The sequence below is a fragment of the Glandiceps talaboti genome, chromosome 9, assembly GCF_964340395.1.
Source record: "Glandiceps talaboti chromosome 9, keGlaTala1.1, whole genome shotgun sequence".
Lineage (NCBI taxonomy): Eukaryota > Metazoa > Hemichordata > Enteropneusta > Spengelidae > Glandiceps > Glandiceps talaboti.
This window is the reverse complement of record NC_135557.1, coordinates 2,044,533-2,066,791: the sequence shown is the minus strand read 5'-3', so window position 1 is coordinate 2,066,791 and position 22,259 is coordinate 2,044,533. Positions and strand designations below refer to the sequence as shown.

Genomic DNA, 22,259 nt, shown 5'->3' with positions numbered 1-22,259 from the left:
CTTATGTAACAATATCTATTGATAGAATGGTGCCCTATGTAACAATATCTATTGATAGAATGGTGCCCTATGTAACAATATCTATTGATAGAATGGTGCCCTATGTAACAATATCTATTGATAGAATGGTGCCCTATGTAACAATATCTATTGATAGAATGGTGCCTTATGTAACAATATCTATTGATAGAATGGTGCCCTATGTAACAATATCTATTGATAGAATGGTGCCCTATGTAACAATATCTATTGATAGAATGGTGCCTTATGTAACAATATCTATTGATAGAATGGTGCCTTATGTAACAATATCTATTGATAGAATGGTGCCTTATGTAACAATATCTATTGATAGAATGGTGCCTTATGTAACAATATCTATTGATAGAATGGTGCCCTATGTAACAATATCTATTGATAGAATGGTGCCTTATGTAACAATATCTATTGATAGAATGTTGCCCTATGTAACAATATCTATTGATAGAATGGTGCCTTATGTAACAATATCTATTGATAGAATGGTGCCTTATGTAACAATATCTATTGATAGAATGTTGCCCTATGTAACAATATCTATTGATAGAATGGTGCCCTATGTAACAATACCTATTGATAGAATGGTGCCCTATGTAACAATATCTATTGATAGAATGTTGCCCTATGTAACAATACCTATTGATAGAATGGTGCCTTATGTAACAATATCTATTGATAGAATGGTGCCTTATGTAACAATATCTATTGATAGAATGGTGCCTTATGTAACAATACCTATTGATAGAATGGTGCCTTATGTAACAATATCTATTGATAGAATGGTGCCCTATGTAACAATACCTATTGATAGAATGGTGCCCTATGTAACAATATCTATTGATAGAATGGTGCCCTATGTAACAATATCTATTGATAGAATGGTGCCCTATGTAACAATATCTATTGATAGAATGGTGCCTTATGTAACAATATCTATTGATAGAATGGTGCCCTATGTAACAATATCTATTGATAGAATGGTGCCATATGTAACAATATCTATTGATAGAATGGTGCCCTATGTAACAATATCTATTGATAGAATGGTGCCCTATGTAACAATATCTATTGATAGAATGGTGCCATATGTAACAATATCTATTGATAGAATGGTGCCCTATGTAACAATATCTATTGATAGAATGGTGCCTTATGTAACAATACCTATTGATAGAATGGTGCCTTATGTAACAATACCTATTGATAGAATGGAGCCCTATGTAACAATATCTATTGATAGAATGGTGCCCTATGTAACAATATCTATTGATAGAATGTTGCCCTATGTAACAATATCTATTGATAGAATGGTGCCCTATGTAACAATATCTATTGATAGAATGGTGCCTTATGTAACAATACCTATTGATAGAATGGTGCCCTATGTAACAATATCTATTGATAGAATGGTGCCCTATGTAACAATATCTATTGATAGAATGGTGCCCTATGTAACAATACCTATTGATAGAATGGTGCCCTATGTAACAATATCTATTGATAGAATGGTGCCTTATGTAACAATACCTATTGATAGAATGTTGCCCTATGTAACAATATCTATTGATAGAATGTTGCCCTATGTAACAATATCTATTGATAGAATGTTGCCCTATGTAACAATATCTATTGATAGAATGGTGCCCTATGTAACAATATCTATTGATAGAATGGTGCCCTATGTAACAATATCTATTGATAGAATGGTGCCCTATGTAACAATATCTATTGATAGAATGGTGCCCTATGTAACAATATCTATTGATAGAATGGTGCCCTATGTAACAATACCTATTGATAGAATGGTGCCTTATGTAACAATATCTATTGATAGAATGGTGCCCTATGTAACAATATCTATTGATAGAATGGTGCCCTAAGTAACAATACCTATTGATAGAATGGTGCCCTATGTAACAATATCTATTGATAGAATGGTGCCCTATGTAACAATATCTATTGATAGAATGGTGCCCTATGTAACAATACCTATTGATAGAATGGTGCCTTATGTAACAATATCTATTGATAGAATGGTGCCTTATGTAACAATACCTATTGATAGAATGGTGCCCTATGTAACAATACCTATTGATAGAATGGTGCCCTATGTAACAATATCTATTGATAGAATGGTGCCCTATGTAACAATACCTATTGATAGAATGGTGCCCTATGTAACAATATCTATTGATAGAATGGTGCCCTATGTAACAATATCTATTGATAGAATGGTGCCCTATGTAACAATACCTATTGATGGAATGGTGCCCTATGTAACAATATCTATTGATAGAATGGTGCCCTATGTAACAATATCTATTGATAGAATGGTGCCCTATGTAACAATATCTATTGATAGAATGGTGCCCTATGTAACAATATCTATTGATAGAATGGTGCCCTATGTAACAATATCTATTGATAGAATGTTGCCCTATGTAACAATACCTATTGATAGAATGGTGCCTTATGTAACAATATCTATTGATAGAATGGTGCCCTATGTAACAATATCTATTGATAGAATGGTGCCTTATGTAACAATACCTATTGATAGAATGGTGCCCTATGTAACAATATCTATTGATAGAATGGTGCCCTATGTAACAATATCTATTGATAGAATGGTGCCCTATGTAACAATACCTATTGATAGAATGTTGCCCTATGTAACAATATCTATTGATAGAATGGTGCCTTATGTAACAATATCTATTGATAGAATGTTGCCCTATGTAACAATATCTATTGATAGAATGGTGCCCTATGTAACAATACCTATTGATAGAATGGTGCCCTATGTAACAATATCTATTGATAGAATGGTGCCCTAAGTAACAATATCTATTGATAGAATGGTGCCCTATGTAACAATATCTATTGATAGAATGTTGCCCTATGTAACAATATCTATTGATAGAATGGTGCCCTATGTAACAATATCTATTGATAGAATGGTGCCCTATGTAACAATATCTATTGATAGAATGGTGCCCTATGTAACAATATCTATTGATAGAATGTTGCCCTATGTAACAATACCTATTGATAGAATGGTGCCCTATGTAACAATATCTATTGATAGAATGGTGCCTTATGTAACAATATCTATTGATAGAATGGTGCCCTATGTAACAATATCTATTGATAGAATGGTGCCCTATGTAACAATATCTATTGATAGAATGGTGCCCTATGTAACAATATCTATTGATAGAATGGTGCCCTATGTAACAATATCTATCGATAGAATGGTGCCCTATGTAACAATATCTATTGATAGAATGGTGCCCTATGTAACAATATCTATTGATAGAATGGTGCCCTATGTAACAATATCTATCGATAGAATGGTGCCTTATGTAACAATACCTATTGATAGAATGTTGCCCTATGTAACAATATCTATTGATAGAATGGTGCCTTATGTAACAATATCTATTGATAGAATGTTGCCTTATGTAACAATATCTATTGATAGAATGGTGCCCTATGTAACAATATCTATTGATAGAATGGTGCCTTATGTAACAATATCTATTGATAGAATGTTGCCTTATGTAACAATATCTATTGATAGAATGTTGCCCTATGTAACAATATCTATTGATAGAATGGTGCCTTATGTAACAATATCTATTGATAGAATGTTGCCCTATGTAACAATATCTATTGATAGAATGGTGCCTTATGTAACAATATCTATTGATAGAATGGTGCCTTATGTAACAATATCTATTGATAGAATGGTGCCCTATGTTACAATATCTATTGATAGAATGGTGCCCTATGTAACAATACCTATTGATAGAATGGTGCCCTATGTAACAATATCTATTGATAGAATGGTGCCCTATGTAACAATACCTATTGATAGAATGGTGCCCTATGTAACAATATCTATTGATAGAATGGTGCCCTATGTAACAATACCTATTGATAGAATGGTGCCCTATGTAACAATACCTATTGATAGAATGGTGCCCTATGTAACAATATCTATTGATAGAATGGTGCCCTATGTAACAATATCTATTGATAGAATGGTGCCCTATGTAACAATATCTATTGATAGAATGGTGCCCTATGTAACAATACCTATTGATAGAATGGTGCCTTATGTAACAATATCTATTGATAGAATGGTGCCCTATGTAACAATATCTATTGATAGAATGGTGCCTTATGTAACAATATCTATTGATAGAATGGTGCCCTATGTAACAATATCTATTGATAGAATGGTGCCCTATGTAACAATATCTATTGATAGAATGGTGCCCTATGTAACAATATCTATTGATAGAATGGTGCCCTATGTAACAATATCTATTGATAGAATGGTGCCCTATGTAACAATATCTATTGATAGAATGGTGCCCTATGTAACAATACCTATTGATAGAATGGTGCCTTATGTAACAATATCTATTGATAGAATGGTGCCCTATGTAACAATATCTATTGATAGAATGGTGCCCTATGTAACAATATCTATTGATAGAATGGTGCCTTATGTAACAATATCTATTGATAGAATGGTGCCCTATGTAACAATATCTATTGATAGAATGGTGCCCTATGTAACAATATCTATTGATAGAATGGTGCCTTATGTAACAATATCTATTGATAGAATGGTGCCCTATGTAACAATATCTATTGATAGAATGTTGCCTTATGTAACAATATCTATTGATAGAATGGTGCCCTATGTAACAATATCTATTGATAGAATGGTGCCCTATGTAACAATATCTATTGATAGAATGGTGCCTTATGTAACAATATCTATTGATAGAATGGTGCCTTATGTAACAATATCTATTGATAGAATGGTGCCCTATGTAACAATATCTATTGATAGAATGGTGCCCTATGTAACAATATCTATTGATAGAATGGTGCCCTATGTAACAATACCTATTGATAGAATGGTGCCTTATGTAACAATATCTATTGATAGAATGGTGCCCTATGTAACAATATCTATTGATAGAATGTTGCCTTATGTAACAATATCTATTGATAGAATGGTGCCCTATGTAACAATATCTATTGATAGAATGGTGCCCTATGTAACAATATCTATTGATAGAATGGTGCCTTATGTAACAATACCTATTGATAGAATGGTGCCTTATGTAACAATATCTATTGATAGAATGGTGCCTTATGTAACAATACCTATTGATAGAATGGTGCCCTATGTAACAATATCTATTGATAGAATGGTGCCCTATGTAACAATATCTATTGATAGAATGTTGCCCTATGTAACAATACCTATTGATAGAATGGTGCCCTATGTAACAATATCTATTGATAGAATGGTGCCCTATGTAACAATATCTATTGATAGAATGGTGCCCTATGTAACAATATCTATTGATAGAATGGTGCCCTATGTAACAATACCTATTGATAGAATGGTGCCTTATGTAACAATATCTATTGATAGAATGGTGCCCTATGTAACAATATCTATTGATAGAATGGTGCCCTATGTAACAATATCTATTGATAGAATGGTGCCTTATGTAACAATATCTATTGATAGAATGGTGCCCTATGTAACAATATCTATTGATAGAATGGTGCCCTATGTAACAATATCTATTGATAGAATGGTGCCCTATGTAACAATATCTATTGATAGAATGGTGCCCTATGTAACAATATCTATTGATAGAATGGTGCCCTATGTAACAATATCTATTGATAGAATGTTGCCTTATGTAACAATATCTATTGATAGAATGGTGCCCTATGTAACAATATCTATTGATAGAATGGTGCCCTATGTAACAATATCTATTGATAGAATGGTGCCTTATGTAACAATATCTATTGATAGAATGGTGCCTTATGTAACAATATCTATTGATAGAATGGTGCCTTATGTAACAATATCTATTGATAGAATGGTGCCCTATGTAACAATATCTATTGATAGAATGGTGCCTTATGTAACAATATCTATTGATAGAATGGTGCCCTATGTAACAATATCTATTGATAGAATGGTGCCCTATGTAACAATATCTATTGATAGAATGGTGCCTTATGTAACAATATCTATTGATAGAATGGTGCCCTATGTAACAATATCTATTGATAGAATGTTGCCCTATGTAACAATACCTATTGATAGAATGGTGCCCTATGTAACAATATCTATTGATAGAATGGTGCCCTATGTAACAATATCTATTGATAGAATGGTGCCCTATGTAACAATACCTATTGATAGAATGGTGCCCTATGTAACAATATCTATTGATAGAATGGTGCCCTATGTAACAATACCTATTGATAGAATGGTGCCTTATGTAACAATACCTATTGATAGAATGGTGCCCTATGTAACTATGGCGCTCTATCGTAATATACCATTTTGTACGTTGTTGTACTTATACAAAAAGTTCCTCAGTAGATTGTGATAGCGAATAATACCTATTTGAACCATTCATAGTAGACTGTGATAGACAGCTAGTAATACCTATTTCAAACATTCAGAGTAGATTGTGATAGACAGCTAGTAACAACAAGTGAATGGGTCTTTTATGAACAGCGCCCTCACACTGTTATAGTAAGACAGATTATTGATACATAAATTACATGTATATATGGCTTGATATACTTGATACATTTACCTCACTCAGCTGTATGATTATATTGATTTCCATTTGTCTAAAAGACTACTACCATACAAATTTAACCAGGTAGTCCATTTGTCTAACAGACTACCACCTTACAAATTTAACCAGGTAGTCCATTTGTCTAACAGACTACCACCTTACAAATTTAACCAGGTAGTCCATTTGTCTAACAGACTACCACCTTACAAATTTAACCAGGTAGTCCATTTGTCTAACAGACTACCACCTTACAAATTTAACCAGGTAGTCCATTTGTCTAACAGACTACCACCTTACAAATTTAACCAGGTAGTCCATTTGTCTAACAGACTACCACCTTACAAATTTAACCAGGTAGTCCATTTGTCTAACAGACTACCACCTTACAAATTTAACCAGGTAGTCCATTTGTCTAACAGACTACCACCTTACAAATTTAACCAGGTAGTCCATTTGTCTAACAGACTACCACCTTACAAATTTAACTAGGTAGTCCATTTGCTGGAGATAATCTGAAAGGTGAAATCATTGGTCAGTTTATGAAACAGCTCATTGAGGATATTACATTATTGCATAAGTGAAAACAAGGACTGAATGTTTGAGGCTACCAGAGACCATACTGCTAATTTTGATTCCTGTATAACTCTGATAACCTTACTAAGTTTACAACATTTAGACTCTATTTCAGATGAGAAAAGTACATTAAATCTATGACATTTTAGCTGACTTGACTATGGTAGTCTAGGTTACAGGCTTGTTACAACACTCATCTTTGACTAGGTTAGAAAAGTGGCTTGGTTCGTGACCTTTTAGTAGACCTTGAACTTTTACTTGTTGATGGCATAGAGAATGGATCATCATCTTCCTGTGGAAAACAACAAACAAACAAACAAACACACAAACAAACAAACAAGATAAACAAAATAAAGAATAATATATGTATATCTCTACATTATGTAAATAAAGTTATATAGTTGCAATGGTACAACAGGATTTGCTGAGCCTTACTGAATATAACAACCATCTCTTTCTATAACTCTACTATTTTAGTACATTTGTATAATTTTAATATGACATCTCAAGTTCAAATCTACCAGGGTTCCCCACCAAAATTACCATAGACTCTATGCGCAAACACAGCCAGTTTTACTTACTTCCCAATTTCTCTTACCGGGGTTGCCAAACATTAGTAAAAACACTATTTGAGTCAAATCAGTAATTATTCATCAAAGTATCTCTACTCACCTCAGATTCACTCAACCTGGCTGTGTATTGACTTGTAAAATAAACAGAATTATAAATAAGTTTGAGTTCATCACACATTACAAACATTTAGGACAGAAAACTATGATTAAACTGAAACAAATTTTAGTATGGCCTCGATATAAATGATAGACCGTGACGTCATTCAACAGAAAATATCTATGATATATAAATAATAATAATATGATATGTGAGGTTGTACTCGCTGTAAATCAACAATTGTTTTATCAGATATAATTTATTCATGATATTATACACTCTCAATATTAACAATTGAATCACCTGTACACTCTCAATATTAACAATTGAATCACCTGTACACTCTCAATATTAACAATTGAATCACCTGTACACTCTCAATATTAACAATTGAATCACCTGTACACTCTCAATATTAACAACTGAATCACCTGTACACTCTCAATATTAACAATTTAATCACCTGTACACTCTCAATATTAACAACTGAATCACCTGTACACTCTCAATATTAACAAGCCATTGAGAATGACATAGTCCCCGCTATGATTGGGTTTTAAGGAATTAGCACTACTCTGATCACGCAACAACACTTGTGAACCTAAATCAAACAGACTTAGATATGTTGTGTCTGCTTGTCGGACATGGAACATGCCTACAACAAGAAAGGATTGTTCGGGTATGGGGGATCATATCAATATGAAAATGGATATGCAAATGTATGTCATAGAACACTGTCCTAATACCAACTCTGAATGAGATCTGTTCAAGCATGTCTGAGTTATGGCTTTGGACATGGAAAATTCACAAACAAAATGGCTGCCAGGCAGCCATATTGGATCGTATCATGACGAAAATGGATATGCACATGTATGTCATAGAACACTGTCCTAATACCAACTTCGAATGAGATCTGTTCAAGCATGTCTGAGTTATGGCTTTGGACATGGAAAATTTGCAAACAAAATGGCTGCCAGGCAGCCATATTGGATTGTATCACAATGGAAATGGATATGCACATGTATGTCATAGAACACTGTCCTAATACCAACTTTGAATGAGATCTGTTCAAGCATGTCTGAGTTATGGCTTTGGACATGGAAAATTTGCAAACAAAATGGCTGCCAGGCAGCCATATTGGATTGTATCACAATGGAAATGGATATGCACATGTATGTCATAGAACACTGTCCTAATACCAACTTTAAATGAGATCTGTTCAAGCATGTCTGAGTTATGGCTTTGGACATGGAAAATTTGCAAACAAAATGGCTGCCAGGCAGCCATATTGGATTGTATCACAATGGAAATGGATATGCACATGTATGTCATAGAACACTGTCCTAATACCAACTTTAAATGAGATCTGTTCAAGCATGTCTAAGTTATGGCTTTGGACATGAAAATTCACAAACAAAATGGCTGCCAGGCGGCCATATTGGATCGTATCATGACAACAATGAATATGCACATATATGCCATAGAACACTGTCCTCATACCAACTCTGAATGAGATCTGTGTGAGCATGTCTGAGTTATGGCTTTAGACAGGGAAAATTCGCAAACAAAATGGCTGCTAGGCGGCCATATTGGATCGTATCATAAAACAAATTGACGTGCATATGTATGCCATAGCATGTTGCCCCTGTACCAAGTTTGAAAAAAATCGGTACAGGCATCTCCAAGAAACGGCTGCGGACGGACGGACGGACGGACAGACGGAACCCAATCCATAAGTCCCCGTTCCGGACTTCGTCCGCGGGGACTAACAATTGAATCACCTGTACACTCTCAATATTAACAATTGAATCACCTGTACACTCTCAATATTAACAATTGAATCACCTGTACACTCTCAATATTAACAATTGAATCACCTGTACACTCTCAATATTAACAATTGAATCACCTGTACACTCTCAATATTAACAATTGAATCACCTGTACACTCTCAATATTAACAATTGAATCACCTGTACACTCTCAATATTAACAATTGAATCACCTGTACACTCTCAATATTAACAACTGAATCACCTGTACACTCTCAATATTAACAATTGAATCACCTGTACACTCTCAATATTAACAATTGAATCACCTGTACACTCTCAATATTAACAATTGAATCACCTGTACACTCTCAATATTAACAATTGAATCACCTGTACACTCTCAATATTAACAATTGAATCACCTGTACACTCTCAATATTAACGATTGAATCACCTGTACAATCTCAATATTAACAATTGAATCACCTGTACACTCTCAATATTAACGATTGAATCACCTGTACACTCTCAATATTAACAATTGAATCACCTGTACACTCTCAATATTAACGATTGAATCACCTGTACACTCTCAATATTAACAATTGAATCACCTGTACACTCTCAATATTAACAATTGAATCACCTGTACACTCTCAATATTAACAACTGAATCACCTGTACACTCTCAATATTAACAATTGAATCACCTGTACACTCTCAATATTAACAATTGAATCACCTGTACACTCTCAATATTAACAATTGAATCACCTGTACACTCTCAATATTAACAACTGAATCACCTGTACACTCTCAATATTAACAATTGAATCACCTGTACACTCTCAATATTAACAATTGAATCACCTGTACACTCTCAATATTAACAACTGAATCACCTGTACACTCTCAATATTAACAATTGAATCACCTGTACACTCTCAATATTAACAATTGAATCACCTGTACACTCTCAATATTAACAATTGAATCACCTGTACACTCTCAATATTAACAATTGAATCACCTGTACACTCTCAATATTAACAATTGAATCACCTGTACACTCTCAATATTAACTTTCAGACCATTAGAATTTTCAAGCAACCCTCATTTTTTTCATACCCCACCACCCCACCCCCATAAATTCTGACCCCAGCCTTATTATTGATAAAATATTCTGTGTTGGTACTTACTTGGTTTTTCTCTTTTTTGTTGATGAGACTTGTATATTATCAAAACCATCATCAGAATCATCGTCAGAAATCTACAGTAACAGATTAAATATCAGTGGTAACAAATGAAATATCCATGGCAACAGATTAAATATCCATGGCAACAGATTAAATATCCATGGCAACAGATTAAATATCCATGGCAACAGATTAAATATCCATGGCAACAGATTAAATATCCATGGCAACAGATTAAATATCCATGGTAACAGATTAAATATCCATGGTAACATATGAAATATCCATGGCAACAGATTAAATATCAGTGGCAACAGATTAAATATCAGTGGCAACAGATTAAATATCCATGGTAACAATTTAGATATCTATGGTAACAAATATGATATCCATAGTAATTTATTTAGCAAAGGTATTTTCAGGAGTGTACACTTATCATGCTATTTTATCAGTTAATTTCTGTAAAAACTCTCAACATTTTTGGTACATACATCAAGAAATATTTCCATTTATTTTTACTGAAAATTTGCTACAAAACACAATTAGTGTGTATAAGTAAAGAGTTACTTACAGTGACTATCTCTGATTTTGTATAAGTAAAGAGTTACTTACAGTGACTATCTCTAATTTTGTACAAGTAAAGAGTTACTTACAATGACTATCTCTGATTTTGTACAAGTAAAGAGTTACTTACAGTGAATATCTCTGATTTTGTACAAGTAAAGAGTTACTTACAGTGACTATCTCTGATTTTGTACAAGTAAAGAGTTACTTACAGTGACTATCTCTGATTTTGTACAAGTAAAGAGTTACTTACAGTGACTATCTCTGATTTTGTACAAGTAAAGAGTTACTTACAGTGACTATCTCTGATTTTGTACAAGTAAAGAGTTACTTACAGTGACTATCTCTGATTTTGTACAAGTAAAGAGTTACTTACAGTGACTATCTCTGATTTTGTACAAGTAAAGAGTTACTTACAGTGACTATCTCTGATTTTGTACAAGTAAAGAGTTACTTACAGTGACTATCTCTGATTTTGTACAAGTAAAGAGTTACTTACAATGACTATCTCTGATTTTGTACAAGTAAAGAGTTACTTACAATGACTATCTCTGATTTTGTACAAGTAAAGAGTTACTTACAGTGACTATCTCTGATTTTGTACAAGTAAAGAGTTACTTACAATGACTATCTCTGATTTTGTACAAGTAAAGAGTTACTTACAGTGACTATCTCTGATTTTGTACAAGTAAAGAGTTACTTACAGTGACTATCTCTGATTTTGTACAAGTAAAGAGTTACTTACAGTGACTATCTCTGATTTTGTACAAGTAAAGAGTTACTTACAGTGACTATCTCTGATTTTGTACAAGTAAAGAGTTACTTACAGTGACTATCTCTGATTTTGTACAAGTAAAGATTACTTACAGTGACTATCTCTGATTTTGTACAAGTAAAGAGTTACTTACAATGACTATCTCTGATTTTGTACAAGTAAAGAGTTACTTACAGTGACTATCTCTGATTTTGTACAAGTAAAGAGTTACTTACAGTGACTATCTCTGATTTTGTACAAGTAAAGAGTTACTTACAGTGACTATCTCTGATTTTGTACAAGTAAAGATTACTTACAGTGACTATCTCTGATTTTGTACAAGTAAAGATTACTTACAGTGACTATCTCTGATTTTGTACAAGTAAAGAGTTACTTACAGTGACTATCTCTGATTTTGTACAAGTAAAGAGTTACTTACAGTGACTATCTCTGATTTTGTACAAGTAAAGAGTTACTTACAGTGACTATCTCTGATTTTGTACAAGTAAAGAGTTACTTACAATGACTATCTCTGATTTTGTACAAGTAAAGAGTTACTTACAGTGACTATCTCTGATTTTGTACAAGTAAAGAGTTACTTACAGTGACTATCTCTGATTTTGTACAAGTAAAGAGTTACTTACAATGACTATCTCTGATTTTGTACAAGTAAAGAGTTACTTACAGTGACTATCTCTGATTTTGTACAAGTAAAGATTACTTACAGTGACTATCTCTGATTTTGTACAAGTAAAGATTACTTACAGTGACTATCTCTGATTTTGTACAAGTAAAGAGTTACTTACAGTGACTATCTCTGATTTTGTACAAGTAAAGAGTTACTTACAATGACTATCTCTGATTTTGTACAAGTAAAGAGTTACTTACAATGACTATCTCTGATTTTGTACAAGTAAAGAGTTACTTACAGTGACTATCTCTGATTTTGTACAAGTAAAGAGTTACTTACAGTGACTATCTCTAATTTTGTACAAGTAAAGAGTTACTTACAATGACTATCTCTGATTTTGTACAAGTAAAGAGTTACTTACAGTGAATATCTCTGATTTTGTACAAGTAAAGAGTTACTTACAATGACTATCTCTGATTTTGTACAAGTAAAGAGTTACTTACAGTGACTATCTCTGATTTTGTACAAGTAAAGAGTTACTTACAGTGACTATCTCTGATTTTGTACAAGTAAAGAGTTACTTACAGTGACTATCTCTGATTTTGTACAAGTAAAGAGTTACTTACAGTGACTATCTCTGATTTTGTACAAGTAAAGAGTTACTTACAGTGACTATCTCTGATTTTGTACAAGTAAAGAGTTACTTACAGTGACTATCTCTGATTTTGTACAAGTAAAGAGTTACTTACAGTGACTATCTCTGATTTTGTACAAGTAAAGAGTTACTTACAATGACTATCTCTGATTTTGTACAAGTAAAGAGTTACTTACAATGACTATCTCTGATTTTGTACAAGTAAAGAGTTACTTACAGTGACTATCTCTGATTTTGTACAAGTAAAGAGTTACTTACAATGACTATCTCTGATTTTGTACAAGTAAAGAGTTACTTACAGTGACTATCTCTGATTTTGTACAAGTAAAGAGTTACTTACAGTGACTATCTCTGATTTTGTACAAGTAAAGAGTTACTTACAGTGACTATCTCTGATTTTGTACAAGTAAAGAGTTACTTACAGTGACTATCTCTGATTTTGTACAAGTAAAGAGTTACTTACAGTGACTATCTCTGATTTTGTACAAGTAAAGATTACTTACAGTGACTATCTCTGATTTTGTACAAGTAAAGAGTTACTTACAATGACTATCTCTGATTTTGTACAAGTAAAGAGTTACTTACAGTGACTATCTCTGATTTTGTACAAGTAAAGAGTTACTTACAGTGACTATCTCTGATTTTGTACAAGTAAAGAGTTACTTACAGTGACTATCTCTGATTTTGTACAAGTAAAGATTACTTACAGTGACTATCTCTGATTTTGTACAAGTAAAGATTACTTACAGTGACTATCTCTGATTTTGTACAAGTAAAGAGTTACTTACAGTGACTATCTCTGATTTTGTACAAGTAAAGAGTTACTTACAGTGACTATCTCTGATTTTGTACAAGTAAAGAGTTACTTACAGTGACTATCTCTGATTTTGTACAAGTAAAGAGTTACTTACAATGACTATCTCTGATTTTGTACAAGTAAAGAGTTACTTACAGTGACTATCTCTGATTTTGTACAAGTAAAGAGTTACTTACAATGACTATCTCTGATTTTGTACAAGTAAAGAGTTACTTACAATGACTATCTCTCATTTTGTACAAGTAAAGAGTTACTTACAGTGACTATCTCTGATTTTGTACAAGTAAAGAGTTACTTACAGTGACTATCTCTAATTTTGTACAAGTAAAGAGTTACTTACAATGACTATCTCTGATTTTGTACAAGTAAAGAGTTACTTACAGTGAATATCTCTGATTTTGTACAAGTAAAGAGTTACTTACAATGACTATCTCTGATTTTGTACAAGTAAAGAGTTACTTACAGTGACTATCTCTGATTTTGTACAAGTAAAGAGTTACTTACAGTGACTATCTCTGATTTTGTACAAGTAAAGAGTTACTTACAATGACTATCTCTGATTTTGTACAAGTAAAGAGTTACTTACAATGACTATCTCTGATTTTGTACAAGTAAAGAGTTACTTACAATGACTATCTCTGATTTTGTACAAGTAAAGAGTTACTTACAGTGACTATCTCTGATTTTGTACAAGTAAAGAGTTACTTACAGTGACTATCTCTGATTTTGTACAAGTAAAGATTACTTACAGTGACTATCTCTGATTTTGTACAAGTAAAGAGTTACTTACAGTGACTATCTCTGATTTTGTACAAGTAAAGAGTTACTTACAGTGACTATCTCTGATTTTGTACAAGTAAAGAGTTACTTACAGTGACTATCTCTGATTTTGTACAAGTAAAGAGTTACTTACAATGACTATCTCTGATTTTGTACAAGTAAAGAGTTACTTACAGTGACTATCTCTGATTTTGTACAAGTAAAGAGTTACTTACAATGACTATCTCTGATTTTGTACAAGTAAAGAGTTACTTACAATGACTATCTCTGATTTTGTACAAGTAAAGAGTTACTTACAGTGACTATCTCTGATTTTGTACAAGTAAAGAGTTACTTACAGTGACTATCTCTGATTTTGTACAAGTAAAGAGTTACTTACAATGACTATCTCTGATTTTGTACAAGTAAAGAGTTACTTACAGTGACTATCTCTGATTTTGTACAAGTAAAGAGTTACTTACAGTGACTATCTCTGATTTTGTACAAGTAAAGAGTTACTTACAGTGACTATCTCTGATTTTGTACAAGTAAAGAGTTACTTACAGTGACTATCTCTGATTTTGTACAAGTAAAGAGTTACTTACAATGACTATCTCTGATTTTGTACAAGTAAAGAGTTACTTACAATGACTACCTCTGATTTTGTACAAGTAAAGAGTTACTTACAGTGAATATCTCTGATTTTGTTGACCTTGACCGGGATTGTTGAGATCTATTAAAAGCTGAAAAAAATGACATGACAATATTTTAATACAACATTTAAAAAAAATATAGCACCAATGGTGTTGTAGCACAACTGTACATTTCTTAAAAATGTTTATCCACATGCTGATTCATGCTAGGTATAGGTGTTCATTTGCTGAATGACTATCCAGTTGCCTATCCAGCCATGTTGCTATCTTTGCAATATATATGACCATTTGGCTGTAGCTAGCTATGGGCGAGATCTTGTCGCTAGGTATATTTGCATACATTTTTTGAATGTTTATTCATTTGTCTATCATTCCTTATTGTTATCTTTGTAATATATGTGATCATTTGGCTGTTGCCATGGGCGTGGTCTTGTTGCTCGGCATATTTGCACACACCTTTTGAATGTTTGTTCATTGATCTAAGAATTCCTGTTAATATCTTTGTGAAATACGCTGTTTGGCTGTTGCTATGGGCGTGGTCATGGTTGCTAGGGATATTTGCATACATTTTTTGAATGTTTTCTAACTTGCCACCAGATGATATTGTTATTTTAGCAAAATATACTGCCATTTGGTTGTTGCTAAGGGCATGATTATGGTTGCTAGGGCCACTTGTGACAAAAAAATGTGAGGAAAATCTGCAGAATAACACTTCTAGAATAGAATAGAATAGAATAGAATACAATTGAATTGAATAGAATAGAATTGAATAGAATAGAATAGAATAGAATAGAACTTTATTGTCTATTTACGGAAATTTTCCTTTCGATTCACCAAAATATAAAAGGCACATTAAAATACATATACACACTAAAATAATCACAGTAATACAAACACAGTTACAATCTTACAATAAAATACATATACACACTAAAATAATCACAGTAATACAAACACAGTTACAATCTTACAATAAAATACATATACACACTAAAATAATCACAGTAATACAAACACAGTTACAATCTTACAATAATATACATATACACACTAAAATAATCACAGTAATACAAACACAGTTACAATCTTACAATAAAATACATATACACACTAAAATAATTACAGTAACAAACACAGTTACAATCTTACAATAAAATACATATACACACTAAAATAATCACAGTAATACAAACACAGTTACAATCTTACAATAAAATACATATACACACTAAAATAATCACAGTAACACAAACACAGTTACAATCTTACAATAATATACATATACACACTAAAATAATCACAGTAATACAAACACAGTTACAATCTTACAATAAAATACATATACACACTAAAATAATTACAGTAACAAACACAGTTACAATCTTACAATAAAATACATATACACACTAAAATAATCACAGTAATACAAACACAGTTACAATCTTACAATAAAATACATATACACACTAAAATAATCACAGTAACACAAACACAGTTACAATCTTACAATAATATACATATACACACTAAAATAATCACAGTAACACAAACACAGTTACAATCTTACAATAAAATACATATACACACTAAAATAATCATAGTAATACAAACACAGTTACAATCTTACAATAATATACATATACACACTAAAATAATTACAGTAACAAACACAGTTACAATCTTACAATAAAATACATATACACACTAAAATAATTACAGTAACAAACACAGTTACAATCTTACAATAAAATACATATACACACTAAAATAATCACAGTAATACAAACACAGTTACAATCTTACAATAAAATACATATACACACTAAAATAATTACAGTAACAAACACAGTTACAATCTTACAATAAAATACATATACACACTAAAATAATCACAGTAATACAAACACAGTTACAAACTTACAATAAAATACATATACACACTAAAATAATCACAGTAACACAAACACAGTTACAATCTTACAATAAAATACATATACACACTAAAATAATCACAGTAATACAAACACAGTTACAAACTTACAATAAAATACATATACACACTAAAATAATTACAGTAACAAACACAGTTACAAACTTACAATAAAATACATATACACACTAAAATAATCACAGTAATACAAACACAGTTACAATCTTACAATAAAATACATATACACACTAAAATAATCACAGTAATACAAACACAGTTACAATCTTACAATAAAATACATATACACACTAAAATAATTACAGTAATACAAACACAGTTACAATCTTACAATAAAATACATATACACACTAAAATAATCACAGTAACACAAACACAGTTACAATCTTACAATAAAATACATATACACACTAAAATAATTACAGTAACAAACACAGTTACAATCTTACAATAAAATACATATACACACTAAAATAATCACAGTAATACAAACACAGTTACAATCTTACAATAAAATACATATACACACTAAAATAATCACAGTAATACAAACACAGTTACAATCTTACAATAATATACATATACACACTAAAATAATCACAGTAACACAAACACAGTTACAATCTTACAATAATATACATATACACACTAAAATAATCACAGTAACACAAACACAGTTACAATCTTACAATAAAATACATATACACACTAAAATAATCACAGTAATACAAACACAGTTACAATCTTACAATAAAATACATATACACACTAAAATAATTACAGTAACACAAACACAGTTACAATCTTACAATAAAATACATATACACACTAAAATAATCACAGTAACACAAACACAGTTACAATCTTACAATAAAATATATACATATACACACTAAAATAATCACAGTAACACAAACACAGTTACAATCTTACAATAAAATATATACATATACACACTAAAATAATCACAGTAATACAAACACAGTTACAATCTTACAATAAAATACATATACACACTAAAATAATCACAGTAACACAAACACAGTTACAATCTTACAATAAAATACATATACACACTAAAATAATTACAGTAATACAAACACAGTTACAATCTTACAATAAAATACATATACACACTAAAATAATCACAGTAATACAAACACAGTTACAATCTTACAATAAAATACATATACACACTAAAATAATCACAGTAATACAAACACAGTTACAATCTTACATTAAAATACATATACACACTAAAATAATTACAGTAACACAAACACAGTTACAATCTTACAATAAAATACATATACACACTAAAATAATCACAGTAACACAAACACAGTTACAATCTTACAATAAAATACATATACACACTAAAATAATCACAGTAACACAAACACAGTTACAATCTTACAATAAAATACATATACACACTAAAATAATTACAGTAATACAAACACAGTTACAATCTTACAATAAAATACATATACACACTAAAATAATTACAGTAATACAAACACAGTTACAATCTTACAATAAAATACATATACACACTAAAATAATTACAGTAACACAAACACAGTTACAATCTTACAATAAAATACATATACACACTAAAATAATCACAGTAATACAAACACAGTTACAATCTTACAATAAAATACATATACACACTAAAATAATCACAGTAATACAAACACAGTTACAATCTTACAATAAAATACATATACACACTAAAATAATTACAGTAACACAAACACAGTTACAATCTTACAATAATATACATTTATGGCTGACTCACACATCCCGAACAGCAAGTACCACCTATAAATCTTTACAAATGCAAAAAGACCACATTTGTGGCAAAATTGGCCATGTCACCATGGCAGTTTTAATGTCCAACAATATCTCAGAAAATACAACAGCAAAGACTTTCCTCACCCAGAAAATTCCCTTATTTGGTAGGATAATCACTATCAGCCAACCCCCTTTACAATAATCAGATAAGGTCAAAGGTTACAGTTGGCCAAAGATCAGGTTGAAAGGATGGTAATTTACTGTTTCAGGTCAAAGGTCACTGAAACACAGTTGTACAAATTAGACCTATGTATGACAAAGTTCAAGATACTTCTGACTTTATATTGGTTAGGAAATGTTTAACCCTAGGTACCTGATAGGAAACGAGGTGGTGATGGGGCGGAGGGATGGGTTTGAAGAGCAAATTCTTTACCTTGCTTTCATGTCCGAAGTTGCTGCAAGAGGGCGAATTGCCTCAGAGTTTTTTCAAATGCCGCCACCCCCCTCTAGGCGAAATTACCTAATTGCTTTTAACTACCACCAGAGGGCGTCATCCATAAAATAGATTAATACTTAATCTTCCTTTATGGCTGACTCACACATCCCGAACAGCAAGTACCACCTATAAATCTTTACAAATGCAAAAAGACCACATTTGTGGCAAAATTGGCCATGTCACCATGGCAGTTTTAATGTCCAACAATATCTCAGAAAATACAACAGCAAAGACTTTCCTCACCCAGAAAATTCCCTTATTTGGTAGGATAATCACTATCAGCCAACCCCCTTTACAATAATCAGATAAGGTCAAAGGTTACAGTTGGCCAAAGATCAGGTTGAAAGGATGGTAATTTACTGTTTCAGGTCAAAGGTCACTGAAACACAGTTGTACAAATTAGACCTATGTATGACAAAGTTCAAGATACTTCTGACTTTATATTGGTTAGGAAATGTTTAACCCTAGGTACCTGGGTGAGGAAAGCCTTATAAGCACTTAATTCATTACAAACCCACACAAGCTGAAGGTGGGGCACATCCCCACCAGCCACATGACTGTGGCCGCCCCACCAGAAGCGCCAGCGGCCAAAGCCATGCAAAGTAGGTTTGATTCTTATCATAAACTACATAGTAAGGTGTCAATTAAACCAATTAAGGCATATTAGAGGTAACATGAAAATGTCAAAGACTTAATATTAACTGCAAATTACAACGTCTAAACCCTTGAACAAGTACATAACCATTTAAGTTAACAAAACGTCAAAACATGATGGAAAAGCACAAGAGAAACTAGGTAGCCTGGAAAACCACAAAGTCAGCAGCCCATGAACTGACCTGACCTCATAGCTGACCAACTACCCCGGACAAGTAAAAGCCATAAGTGCATTTAAACGTTTTATGGGCACCAAGCTGTGGAGTTTCTAATGTATGACTTAAAAGCATCAGACTTCCACCTACCAAGCGTGCGGATCTGAGCATCAGATAAACCTAGTGCCGCTGCCCTAGATGCAGCCCCAATGCGGAAACTATGGCCCTTATACCGACTAGCATCTAAGCCGCAGAAATTTAGACATATGTTCAAGTGTGAGACAAAGTATTCTCGGGTGACGGCTGATCCTGTTGGCATAATAAAAAGTGGCCCGGGCCTACATCCACGCCAGCGGCAGATATCAATCATTGCATGGACAGGGCACAGACCTGGCAATCCTGTAGCCTTGATCAGCAGGTGAAATGGCCTGTTTTCAGTGTTATGTTTGAAGACTGTTATAGTGAGCTGAAATGCCAGCAGATTATTCGGTAGTCTTAGAAATTGAATAGAGCTCCGCTGCAGGACTCTCTGATGTTCCTTTTGCTCCCGGACTGTCATTTCCCCAATCCGTAGGAAGCCATGAAAAGCAAGGAGGAACATTGCCCTAAACAGTGATTGCTGGTACCTTGTGGTGATTGTATGCTCTATGGACTGTACAAGCTTATGTAATATGGGTTGTGAGATTGGTAAACGTACATCAATTCTAGGATCAAGCTTTTTTGCAGCTACTATCAGCTTTTGTATTAGGAATGATTTTGTAGGATCCATGCAGCCGGCTAATTTATGTACATAACTAATTGCAGACAGATATGTTAACATAGTTGTGTAAGCCATTTTCCGCATTGAAAGGTAAGCTACAAATAGTGCCAAGTCCGTGACCTGCAATGGTAAAGTTGGGCAATGAGTGCCAATATACAAAACAGAAAATACAGAGTATGTTCTCCAAGCTCTCTTGTATGTAGCACGTGAAGATGGACACAAAGCTTGGCTCAGTAGGTCGTTCATGGAAGTTGCCAGTTGCTTGGTAAGAGATCTACTGGGATTGCAGTTGGATAATAATCCGAAACTGTGGTTTCTGCCTTGAACCGAGCTACCTGCAAGCGAGACAAATAATCGGCCTTGGTGTTAAATTGGCCAGGAATATGTTTTGCTCTAAACATAATATTGAGCTTTAGACACACCAGTACGATATCACGAATAAACACCATCAACTGCCTGTCTCGTGCCGTTTGCCGGTTCAAGACCTCCACAACGGCTTGATTATCAGAGAAAAACAAAACCTGTTTATTGGCTAATTTGTGCCCCCAAACCCTAAGACTTAGCATTATTGGATACATTTCCAATGTAGCAATGTTATGGTGCTTCCATGAGGCAGGCCATTCACCAAACAACCAATGAGGGCCAAAAATTGCTCCAAAACCCAACGATTGGGCCGCGTCTGTATAAAGGTGTAGTGAAACAGATGTTTCCCATTTC

At 32.8% G+C, this 22,259-nt stretch overlaps 1 protein-coding gene across 3 annotated transcripts in view; it reads right to left on the bottom strand.

Annotated features, from left to right (window-relative positions):
* Window positions 1–22,259, bottom strand: part of LOC144440294 (double-strand break repair protein MRE11-like) — a 145,095-nt gene that overhangs the window by 39,553 nt on the left and 83,283 nt on the right. The window contains exons 14-17 of one of the 3 annotated variants that reach the window (XM_078129654.1): window positions 15,764–15,819; window positions 10,900–10,970; window positions 7,929–7,959; window positions 6,681–7,548 (exon numbers count right to left, since the gene is read on the bottom strand). In XM_078129654.1, the coding sequence (XP_077985780.1) occupies window positions 7,465–7,548; window positions 7,929–7,959; window positions 10,900–10,970; window positions 15,764–15,819 (242 nt within the window). In that variant the 3' untranslated portion in view covers window positions 6,681–7,464. Of the gene's footprint in view, window positions 1–6,680; window positions 7,549–7,928; window positions 7,960–10,899; window positions 10,971–15,763; window positions 15,820–19,356; window positions 21,878–22,259 lie in introns of those variants that run through there. The other 2 variants (XM_078129653.1, XM_078129652.1) reach the window with 2 other exon arrangements.